General features: G+C 39.5%; 2 protein-coding genes across 2 annotated transcripts; one reads left to right on the plus strand and one right to left on the minus strand.

The window, feature by feature from the left end:
- Positions 1–203: 203 nt before the first annotated feature.
- MYCTH_2057467 (uncharacterized protein) lies at positions 204–1,421 on the plus strand (the record flags this gene model as incomplete). The annotated part of the gene is made up of 4 exons (XM_003661029.1): positions 204–371; positions 535–662; positions 762–1,002; positions 1,092–1,421. The coding sequence occupies 4 exons, from the start codon at positions 204–206 to the stop codon at positions 1,419–1,421; spliced, it is 867 nt and encodes a 288-aa protein (XP_003661077.1).
- Positions 1,422–1,528: 107 nt separating this feature from the next.
- On the minus strand, positions 1,529–2,641 carry MYCTH_2300064 (uncharacterized protein). The gene is made up of 2 exons (XM_003661030.1): positions 1,911–2,641; positions 1,529–1,824 (listed from the first exon to the last, which is right to left on the minus strand). Exons 1-2 carry the CDS (start codon positions 2,481–2,483, stop codon positions 1,627–1,629), a joined length of 771 nt encoding a protein of 256 aa, XP_003661078.1. The 5' UTR covers positions 2,484–2,641; the 3' UTR covers positions 1,529–1,626.
- Positions 2,642–12,300: the final 9,659 nt, after the last annotated feature.

A 12,300-nucleotide genomic window follows, 5' to 3' on the forward strand; every position in this document is an offset into this window, starting at 1 on the left:
TCCCGCATAGAGGACGTTGGACCGCGAGCCAACATATAATAAGAGGAAGAGGCATCGGCACTCTGGGGTTTAGCCCAACACCGGCAGTTTCACCACGCGCTTTGCTCGACTCTCAGCACGCCTCACAAGCAGACTAGTTACCCAGGCACCATCATTTCCCCGATTGCTTGTATCCTTTCGTAGCCGTCAGAGAATAGGCGACTATGGCCGCTGCGGACGTCATCAATCAAGCAGCCCTTGCCCGTCATGTGGACACCGCGCCGCACACGACGGTCGACAGACCATCTGGGCAGCATAACGTGCAGGCGGTCATGAACTACTACAAAGATCCCGAGGATGGGACCCCGCCAGCTCCTATTTACGTAGGGTACGTCGCAACTCGCCCACCCCGTGCAGCCGGATATCCGCAAGATACTGACAAGTATCGACCTTGGATCGGTTGTCCTGCCCCATAGCCGGCCGTTTGGGGAGCAGGCAAAGGCTAGACCAACCGTGGCGGTCCAGGTGGAAGTGACAGACATTAGCGGGAACGAGGACAAGTACACGCTCGACGGGCATGGATTTCAGATTGTTCGGCACGAGAGCAAGGAGAAAGACTTCCTTGACGAGGAGCAGATCAAGAGCATCTATTACCCAGAGACGGAGCAGTTGCTCAAGAACGTGTAAGTCCCAGGTCGACTCAGCTGCGTTGGCTTCTGCATTGTCCCCTCCCCCTCTAAGCAGGAAGCCCACGAGAAATCCGGGCTGATGCTGTCGCTTAGCACCGGGGCGACGCGCGTCTTCATCTTCGATCATACCATCCGTCGCGAGAAGCAACCCGGCGTCTCGGACGCTGCTTTCCGCGGTCCGGTCCGGAATGTGCATATCGACCAGTCGTACAAGGCCTCGGTTGAGAGAGTGCGGTACCACCTGGCCGAGGAGGCCGAGCAGCTGTTGCAGAAACGGTTCCAGATCATCAATGTGCGTGACCCCCCGACCACCCACAGCACGAGGGCGCTCTCTGTGTCTTCCCCTCACTTCTCCTTCTCTCTCTCCTTTTGTTTCTGTTTTTGTTTTTCCTAGTCTCATCAGCCAACTTACATGGTATCTAGGTGTGGCGCCCCATCAAGACGATCTTGAAGGATCCGCTCGCGATCGCCGATGCGCACTCAGTGCCGGATTCCGATCTCGTCGGAGCGGCTCTTATCTACCCACACCGCGATGGCGAGACATATGCGGTCAAGCCAAACCCGAGGCACCGCTGGTACTTCAAGTATACGCAGCGGCCCGATGAGGTGACCCTGATCAAGTGCTATGACTCGGCTACTGAGCCGGGAATCGCCCGTCGCGTCCCTCACTCTTCCTTCATCGACCCGGCCGAGGAGGATAAGCCGCAGCGTGAGAGCATCGAAGTGAGAACCCTCGTCTTCTACGACAACTGAAATGCCGTCTACGCTTGAGGAAAGGACTCGGTGATTTCGTGCCAGCCTAGTTGAGGTGGAGGTACGGACAGTATCTTTATGCACAAGCAGGCTTGGGTCGAATATAACGGCCACGTCACATTTGAATTGTTCCTTTTTTTTTCTCCTACCCACTGCTGCATAATCTGCGCCAGCGTACTTACAGAGCTCCTTTCTCGGAATGCATCTATGGTTCGATGTCGAGCTCCTCGTAGTATCTATAGATGCCGTTCGAGTACTTTTGCCTCCGGGGGCTCTTTAGATATGCCGCAATTCTAGGCCGCTCTGCGACGGCTTGGTGAAGAGCAAACACCTTGGCGTGCTCCCCTTCCCGCTCAAGCTTAGCCATGGCCTTTGGGAACATGAACTTGAGACCATCCACGCACTGTGGGGGACGGGAGCACCATTAGATCCATCTGAAAGCTACCTACGGGGGAAATAACAAATAAACTAACAGAGGGAGGGACCTACCTGGAAGAGCACGAGGTCGGCGTACGTCAGGTTTCCGCCGTAGAGCCAGGGGCCTTCGCCACTGGACCTGGACCGGAGCACGCGCTCGAAGTAGGTCAGGAACCTGGGCAGCCGATTCTTGACGTAGTCCTCGCTCCTCCTCTTGCTCTCCGGCTTCTGGTCCTCGTAATAAAGGCCCGAAGCGATGGGGTGGTGGCAGTCGTGCGGCTCGTTGCTCAGGCCGTCCAGGGCCGTCAGCGCCAGCGAGTTGACTCGGTAGAGGCCGTCCCGGTCCTTTTCGGGGTCCGGCACGAGCCCCAGGCGGCCGCCGAGGTACTGTAGAATGTTCGGGGTCTGGCTGATCACAAGCTCACCGTGCTTGAGGATCGGGGGTGCGAAGACCGGGGGGTTGATGCCGTCATCGGGCGTCTCGCCCTGGATGAATGCGAGCACCTCGCCAATGCCGCCCTCGGTAAAGGCCGTGTCGCTGTATGCGGCGCCGGCTTCTTCGAGGACGAGCCGGATGTGCTCGCCGCGGCCGGGAATGCCCGGCCAGTAGATGAGATGGTAGGGCACGTCCTTAGCAGTGGCCATGGTGAGTAGAGACCCGAATGGTTGGGGAAGGGCCTATTGAAGAGCGGGGTTCACCGAATCAAGAGAACTCGAGGGATAAAGTAGTGCCAAGGAAGGTGAGAGAAGGTTGGGGTATCTACCCTGGGTCCCTTGCCTAACTTAATTAAGGTCCTCAGTTGATTGTTGGTGCAAGGTTAGTTACAGTACCCCACCTAAAATCATCCCGTGTCATCAGATTACTGTACAGTACATAGTTCTCCGCAGCTCCTTCCTGACGTCACAGCACCAAGCCGGAGGTATCGGAGCTATCTCATCCCCCTCCCTTGGTACCTGCATTAGGATATCATTTTCCCATCATTATCGCACGACATTCGACATCCAAGTACTTCGACGTGGATATAGGCCTCTGCCTGATTTACCCTCTCTTCCTTTCCTTTTTGTCGTTTAGGCGTCAGCATCCGTGGGGCGGCAGAGGACGTATTCCTAATTATCGGGGTGATTGTTAGGCCACGAACCGCGCACTCGCGGACAAGCAGCCCAGATAATTAGGTGAGTGCTAGAGGCGCACTCCATAAACGATTTCATGGGTAGTCAGATATGGCATGGATTCGAGTTCAGCATGTAAGTTCAGAACCACTCGAGGAAATAATTAATATCCGCCCCCCTCCCACCCTGCCCACCGACAATCCGTGAAAAGGAATGTTAGAAGTGAAAGTGTCGGAAGCTATAGAGCTTCCAAACGTATTAGCCACGCGTTTGCCACAGCTGTATAAGGCTGTTTAACGCTTTGGCCAGCTCCTTTGTCTATAAATATTAGTCGTTTTGTCTCCTTTGTAGATAGTTTAACAAGGCACTCTTTTCCTTCGTACAGCCACCCACTGGAGACTGCTTTTAACGCTCCCGGAAGCTTATCACTACGTTCGGCAGTTATAAGCCTGGCGCCTTGACTGCTCCTCTACTAACGTATCTTCAATATTAGTGGTAGCTTCTTCTATTACGAACTCTCTTACCTTGCTTTAATACGCTTTTGACGACGTGTCTATTATATCCGAGATCCTAGTTAAGACTTCTACGTGCCTTATAGGGCCTAGTTCCTAGAACTTGTAGTATATCGAACTATAGTCGTAGGCTGAATTTGCTAGTATATAGGGGTTTATTAACCCTAATGGTGACCGTGAGCTAGATCTGGAAGTTCTATAGTGCCTAACCTATAAGTAAGCTAGAGATAACCTTATCCTAGCTTCTTAGGAGTAGCTCTTAGAGGGATTATTACCTTTGATATCTATAGATCTAATACCTTTTAATATAGCTATTATAGCCAAGTTTATATAATTATAAGACTCCTTTTATAAAAATATTATATATATTATAGACATTAGTAAGTAGATAAGATAATTATAATATTAGTTAGTATATATTATGGATCTTAAACTTTATAAAGCTACAAAAGTATATAAGAAGAAGGATATTAACCTTATTAAGGGGATTATCTAGGTGCTTTACTCCATACTTATATGTCATAGAAATATACATACAGATGCCGCCTAAGCCACTAGCACAAATGAGCCAATCAAGTCAAAGGAACAAAAGGACTAATTATAATATAGGAAGCATAGTAATTACTACGCTCACTAGTGATTAGGGTAATCACCACTATACAATTACTTACAATCACCGTGATTAGGAATGATCACTAGGATTATATATACATGTAGATAGTCACTCGTTACGGTAGACTCTAAGAGTTTACTAGTAATAGCAACCCTTATAATCATAGTACTCATATTAAGCATCGTTATTAACTACTATAAGAGATAATTCTAGTGTTATTATAAACCCTTTAGCTTCACCAAATCCCTTAGACGACCTGCTTACTTATCCCACTTAATCTACCTTTGTCTAAACCCTTTTAGAAGAAGTCTAAGTTAGGTTTATTATATATTGCTATTACTCCCTTTGTTCTATTATAGTTTAGAATAGAGGTAACTTTGACCTTGATATCAATATAGCTACTAACGTTATAGCCAAATAGCTGCTTACCTAGCTTGGTTAACTCTATTAGCAAATCTAGGAGTTAGACTAGAGAGATAAGGCTGCTTAAGCTTAAATCAAGGAACTCGAGAATAGCGAAAAGCACTTGTAGAAACTAGTCAATAAGGCCTATACCAAAATTAAGGCACTCGAGGGCGCTAAAGCGAGCCGCGTTAAGATCGAACTACCTAGTAAATATAGAGGAACTAAGGAAGATCTTATAGGATTCCTAATAAACCTCTAATCCTACTTCTAGCTTAATAATGACAAGTTTCTAGATAATAAAGCTAAAGTTCTTTATATAGCTATAAGACTAGAGGGTAAGGTACTTAGATAGTTTGAGCCTATATAGAATAACTATCTTACTAAGGAAGACGAAGATGACTAAGATATATTTATATAAGTAGTCTTTTGATCTTATAACCGTTTTGAAGAAGAGCTTTAGAAGGTTTTTAGTGACAAAGACAAGAAGATTTATATATAAGAAAGACTTGTTAATCTTTAATAGACTAAGTTAGTAGCCTCTTATACTATATAGTTTAGATAGGACATACTTAAGTCTTAGCTTAATGATAAGGCGTTAATATAATTATTCCATAATAGCTTAAAAGAAAAGGTTAAAGATAAGCTATATAAGTATAATTAGCCTAAGACCCTAGATAAATATATTATATAGGCTATTAGAATCGATAATCGACTTTATATACAAGAGTAGTAGAAACAAAGTTAAATAAATAGAACTATAGTTAAAGCTAATGACAAGAAAAAGCAAATATATGTTAGTACCTTATATAGGATATACCCTAGAGCTATAGATATAGATATAATATAGAAGCAAGACCGGAAGAAGACGACTAAAGATAAGTCTAATATTACCTACTATAACTATAGAAAGAAAGGGCACTACAAGTAAGAATGTCAAAGCCTAAAGAAAGAGTAGAAGACAGTCCCTAGAAAGGAAATTACGGCTATCGACAAAACTACTAAGGACGTTATCGAAGTAGTAGCTACAAGCTACGAAGACAGGGGTAATGATACAGATAGTCTTAGACACGATAGTAATAGTAAAGACAAACAAGCACCGTATTCCAAACTAGTCATTATAGACCTAGAGACAGGTCTTGCTAAATAGGATATAGTAGGAGAATATATACTACTAATTTCGATTCTCCTAGCCTTAAGGCAATAGGGTTTTACAGTTACATAGAGGTAGGATAGATCGTAGACAACCGATACCTAAGGAATCGAAAGACCTAGACCTAATATTCTATTCCTCTAGGAACGAATTAAATAGTATTATAATAAAGTTTTCCGGCTTAATATAGAACTATACGAACAGGATAGACGCTTAATTTAACTTATCTAGTAGAGCGATAAGATAAAGGACGAGATAAGGGAACTTTAATATATTATAGAAACTATTAAAGGAGGATAGCCTATAATATATAATAGGCCTAATAGCTATATTAAGTACCTTGATGACTAGTAACTTGGTAATAATATATAGAACCTAGAATACTAGTTTATATATATAAACTATAGAAAAGACGAGTATATATAAGAAAGCTACTAGAAGAAACATTCCTATTTTGGTACTAGGGTACCTATAGTCTATATATAATAGGAAGGATTTAGGAAAGAATTCTAATACCTCCTAGGCAATACTATATAACTATACCCTTAACATAAGGCATATACGTAAGTGCCTTAGTTCCAGTGTATAGTATACGAATGCCGATATCACTTCTACGACAAATTCGAAAACAATTACTAGCCAACCCGACAAAGAAATAAAGACAGAAGCTTACGCCCTATAGAATAAGTCTACAATATAGGAAATAGAGCGGCCGAATTGCTCTAGAAGATCAAAGCCTGTGATCTAGGAAGCATTATAATAGTTCCAAAACGAGCCTAGCCTAGGTACTACGGAATAGGACAAGACATATAGGACTTATGCTAGAGCAACGATTACCTCTATTATATAGACGAAAAGAAATCGCGAATTTGGGAGCTTTGGATAAAGCTATAGTATATACGATAGAAAGTAGAACAGACCTAATAGTAGGAAGCTATAAGTACTCGATAGCTTATAGAAATGAGTATAATTGATAAAGCCATTATTAGCCGAATAACCGAAGAGGTCACTACTAACCTAGGAAACGGGTCAGGGCCCTCCGAGGGGCCCGGAAACCATTAACGCCTATATAGCGGCAAGTAGTAGCATAGTATAGGAGGAACTAGCATAAGAGACTACTATATCGAGACCTCCTAGTAGAAATATAGGAAATCGCCGTAATCTTTAGACGACGGCGGCAAGATAAGCGACTATAGATAATAGCATAATAGAAACAGCATGAAATGCTCATACTAGTGGATAGTAGAGTAGAGATAAACCTGATTTCGCCGATGCTTGTAAATTAGCTACAGATACTCTAAAGAATAAAACGGAAGTATAGTATAGTCAAAGGGCTATTTCCAATATAATAGGTATATGGGGAAACCGAACCGATCGACATTACTATAGTAAGAAAGATTATAGTAGTTATATTTAGTATTATAGATATAGGTAATGACAAAGATATAATATTAGGGTTACTATAATATAAAGATTACGACCTAGACATTAGCTAGAAGAATGGTAGCTACCTATAACCCTAAATAAAGTCGTATTCGACTAGTAAGATAGGGAGTATGTAAGGATTATAAGCAGACAATACTTAGGGGAAGGCATATCTTATAGATCTACTATAAAAGACAGACAATGGTAGACAGACTACTATAGACTCTAGAAGAGGCAGTATAACGATATCGATATTGTAATAAGAGGAACAAGCTAAACCGCTAATAGCTATTCTCTCTGTTAACAAATATAGAGTACTATAATAGGAGTAGTAGGTTAAGATAGGAGAAATTGTTAACATTGCTATAGATAGAACCAAGTTCGTATACTATTAGAAAACCGAGAGACGAGATAAGACTAGGGAAGTACCGAAAGAATATAAAGGACACCTAGCATTTGAACCGAAGCATCTAGAAGGACTACTAGAATACGGCCTATAGGATTACAAGATCAAGCTTAAGGAAGGAGTACGACTAAAGTTCTTTAAGATCTATTATATAAGCTAGACTTAGAACGAAGAACTTAAGTAATATTTAGAGGAGAACCTTTAAAGAGGATATATCTGCCTGTTAATATCGCTAGTAGGCTACCTAATCCTATTTATACCTAAGAAAGACGGAAAGCTATAGTTATATGTCGATTATTGGTAACTTAACGAATAGACCGTGAAAAACCGATACCTGTTACCGCTAATCTTACGGCTCCGAGATTAGTTAGCAAGAGCCTAATATTTTACACGTCTTGACTTGCCATTAGCCTATAACTATATATAGATCAAAGAAGGCAACGAGTGGAAAACGGCCTTTAGGACACCCTATAGCTACTACGAGTACCTTGTCATACCATTTAGACTTACAAACGCGCTAGTAACGTTCTAAGCCCTAATTAATCAAGCTATCTAACCCTTTCTTAACAAATTTATAGTATATTATCTCGATAATATACTTATCTTCTCTAAGACAATAGACAAATACCGGAAGTACGTAAAAGTAGTACTAGATGTGCTATATATATATAAACTATTAGTTAATAAGGAAAAGAGCGAATTCTACATTAGAAAAATAGTATTTCTAGGATATAAGATATCCTTAAGACAAATTTAGATAGAACCTTTAAAGGTTAAAGCTATTAAGAATTGGTTACGACCGATGTTAGTTATAGAAGTACGAAGCTTTATCGGATTTATAAACTTCTACCGGATATTCATTAGGAACTTTAGAGCGATTATACGACCTTTATACGAACTTACCAAGAAGAATACTAAATTCCAATAGGAAGAATAATATAAATAAGCATTTATATAGATCCGCGATACCATTACTAAAGATCTAGTACTAGTATTACTAGACCCTAAGAAGCCATTTAAGGTAGAAACGGACGCTTTAGACTACGCTATTAGAGGATGATTAAGATAATAAGATAGATAAGGAAAGCTATATCCTATAGCCTTCTTTTCAAAGAAGCTCGATAGACTATGTCTTAATTATCTGATCTATAACAAGGAACTACTTACAATTATCAAAGCTTTCAAGGAATAGTAACTATACCTTAGTAGTACGATTAAACTAGTATAGGTATATATAGATTATAAGAACCTATAATACTTTACGATAATAAAAGAACTTAACAGACGACAAATATAATAGGCAGAATTTCTCGTAGAATTTAACTTCGAGATCCGCTATAAGAAAGGCAAAGAGAACGTACGAGCAGACATCTTAAGCCGACGAACAGATTATACGGAAGGACAAACGGAAACAATACTACTATTATTCAAGGAATAAATAGACGGAACGCTATATCATGAAATGCAAACACTTGTAGAAGATAATCTACTTGACTTGTTCTTAGAGTATTATATAATCTTTCAAGAAGAAAGGATTAACAAGACATAGTATCAAGTAGCACCTAGACCACTAGTACCTAATAGAGTGGAAGAAAGAGATAGGAAACTCTAGTACCGAGGCAAAGTATATATCTATAACGGGGATCAATAGCTACGAATAATTTGAGAACTTTATAAGTCGAAACTCGGAGGATATAAAGGAGTTACGAAGACTGTTGCACAAGTTAGGAAACACTACGACTTTCTATAGTTAACGGTACGAGTTAAGGAAGTCATATAGAACTATAATATTTACAATCGAAGCAAAATAGTACGATATAAGCTATATAGGCTACTTTAGCTACTGCTAATAGCTAACAAACCATAGAGTTTAATTACAATAGACTTTATTATAAAGCTACTAGAATCTAAGGACACGGCTATAGGAGTAATCTATAATAGTATTCTCACTATAGTAGATTACCTAACTAAATAGGTATACTTCTTTCCCTATAAGGAGTCCTAGATAGCAGAACAGTTAGTAGATATAATCTATCGGCAAGTTATATTAATGTATACTTGGCTATAAGAATAGATTACCGATAGAGACACTAAGTTCGTATTAAAGTTCTAGTAAGCGTTAATATAATGATTAGACATTAATAGTAAGCTATTAATAGCATATTACCTATAGACTAATAGATAAACAAAGCGACTAAACCAAGTTATCAAGCAGTACCTCCGCTCTTATATTAACTACTAGTAAGACGACTAGGTCATACTATTACTAATAGTATAACTCGCTTACAATATAACGCCAACAGAAACGACCAAAGCTATACCGTTCTTCGCGAACTATAGATATAAAGTAAACCTTAGGCAAGGACTAGAAATCATAGTACCGAGAGCAGTAGTTAAAGTAAAATGGATATATACACTATATAAAAAGCTCAAAAAGGAACTCGAGTTTATTAAGACTAGAATAAAGAACTACTACGACAAATACAGGCTTAAGGGACCTTGCCTAGAGAGGGGAGATAAAGTCTACCTAATCGTACGAAACTTATAAACTAAACGACTAAATACAAAGCTAGACTTTAAAAAGGTTAGACCCTTTATTATCAAAGAACAAATCTCGACATCTAACTACCGACTATCGTTACTATTATCTATATAACTATAGATAGATGTTTTTTATATTTCACTTCTCGAACTAGTACCAAAGAACGCTAAGGTTACTATATATATCAAAGCAAAAGACGAAGAGGAAGAATAGAACATCAAAGAAATTCTAGATTTATATATTATTAATAGGGAACTATAGTATCTAGTCAAATGGCTTAATTTTAGACTAGAAGATAACTTATAGGAACCTATTAAGAATTTAAACTACCCTAAGAAACTAGAATAGTTCTATTGGCAGAACCTAGATCGGCTAAAGGTAAACCTAGGACAGAACAAAAAATAGCGCCCTAGTTAATAACGTTGATGCTACCATTAAGTTATATAACGGCCCCCGATTCCTACTATTCTACCGCCTCTAATTCGTCTAGATTCGACAAACCCTATATAACTATATCTGCTCCCTTCTCTACTAGGAACTCTTGTTATTTACAGACCCGAGTCAGACGGGCTAACGCCTCGGAAGCTTTACATTGATATTCTTGTAGCAAGGCTTCGGCCTCTTTTTCTTTAGCCTTTAAACGACGTTGCTCGCGTATAATATAATCTACTATATTATAATTAAAGACGTGCTCTTATAAGGAAATAGGAACTTATAAAAAGAAACCAGAACGCTAGAACTATCGTAAATATAACCTTAATATATATAAGTCTTATAGCGATAAGATTTTTCAATCATTTTATATACTTGGTTATACTCTATATAATAGGAATACGCTATTACTACGAACCTATAATTAGAAATAAACTAAGCTAAACGCTTATAACAAATAAATACTAGGGATCTATACGCGTTAGACGGTATAATTAATAGTACGAAGGGTAATAAAGGGCTAAAGAGAAAAACACGTATAAGGAACGTAAGGGATATTAGCGCTATTTAAGACAACCTAAAGAGGGCTTTCGGGTCAAAAGCCTCGGAGGGAGGGCATCGTGTCACAGAAATATACATACAGATGCCGCCTAAGCCACTAGCACGAATAGGCCAATCAAGTCAAAGGAACGAAAGGACCAATTATAATATAAGAAGCATAGTAATCACTACGCTCACTAGTAATTAGGGTGATCACTACCATGCGATTACTTACGATCACCGTAATTAGGAATGATTACTAGGATTATATATATATATAGATAGTCACTCGTTATAGTAGACTCTAAGAGTTCACTAGTGATAGTAACCCTTATAATTATAGTACTTATATCAAGCATCGTTATTAACTACTATAAGAGATAACTCTAGTGTTGTTGTGAACCCTTTGGCTTTACCGAATCCCTTAGATAACCTGCTTGCTTGTCCCGCTTAATCTACCTTCGTCTAAACCCTTTTAGAAGAAGTCTGAGTTAGGTTTGTTACATTATACTATCTATTGTAATACTCTATATAATGGTTATTATATAATATATAGCTAGTCTTAATGTAGCTAAGTATTTAGAAGTTAATTTATAGCATTAGATTTATAATTTTAACGTTACCTTCTAGCGAGCTATTTAATATAATATTTTAGAAGTATAGGATATATAAGGACTTTATACCTTTCTTAACGCTATCGCTATATATATCTTATTAACCTAGGTAGTAAATAAAAGGATAAAAATTAAGCTTACTAATAGTATAGGATAGCTACTTCTAGAGCTTAGTACCTTTATTATAATGGCTAAGATTCTAATTAATAACGATACGTAACCTAGAGTCTCTTAGAAGTATAGAATCTTCTTGATAACTTATACGCTAACACTTCCTATAGCTTAAAAGAGCGATAAGGAGAGAGGCGGTAACTTACGTACTTAGCGGCATAATACGAGATGTCCCTATAAGCGTCTAAGACATCTATAGAATCTAATAGACTACTATACGCTTAAGTAAGCTGTCTATAGTAACGAGTAACGCTTATACCTTTCTAATAAGGAGTATAAGAGGATTTGCTAGGAGCTTAATAAGCTAAAGTAGGTCAGACTGAAAAATTAACTTATTACTAAGTAGGGGGAGTTATCCTATTCTAGGTAGTTAGGGGTAGGATACCTTAGTTCCCTTAATACGTCAATTATTAGCCCTTAGCTACTTGGCGAGCTCTTGACTTACTATAGGGCATTTAGTATAGTCGCTCTATAGCGTTATCCTCTTTTGAAAAGCACTTTACTAGACTTATATAGTATAACCTACTTGGTTAACGATGAGA

The sequence above is a fragment of the Thermothelomyces thermophilus genome, chromosome 2, assembly GCF_000226095.1.
Source record: "Thermothelomyces thermophilus ATCC 42464 chromosome 2, complete sequence".
In the NCBI taxonomy this organism is placed as follows: domain Eukaryota; kingdom Fungi; phylum Ascomycota; class Sordariomycetes; order Sordariales; family Chaetomiaceae; genus Thermothelomyces; species Thermothelomyces thermophilus.

Bases quoted from the DNA above. Each gene is read 5' to 3' on its own strand.
- MYCTH_2300064 (XM_003661030.1), bottom strand. From the start codon at position 2,483: ATGGCCACTGCTAAGGACGTGCCCTACCATCTCATCTACTGGCCGGGC. The intron at 1,825-1,910 runs GTAGGTCCCTCC...CGTCCCCCACAG, and splicing joins CCGACCTCGTGCTCTTCCAG to TGCGTGGATGGTCTCAAGTT.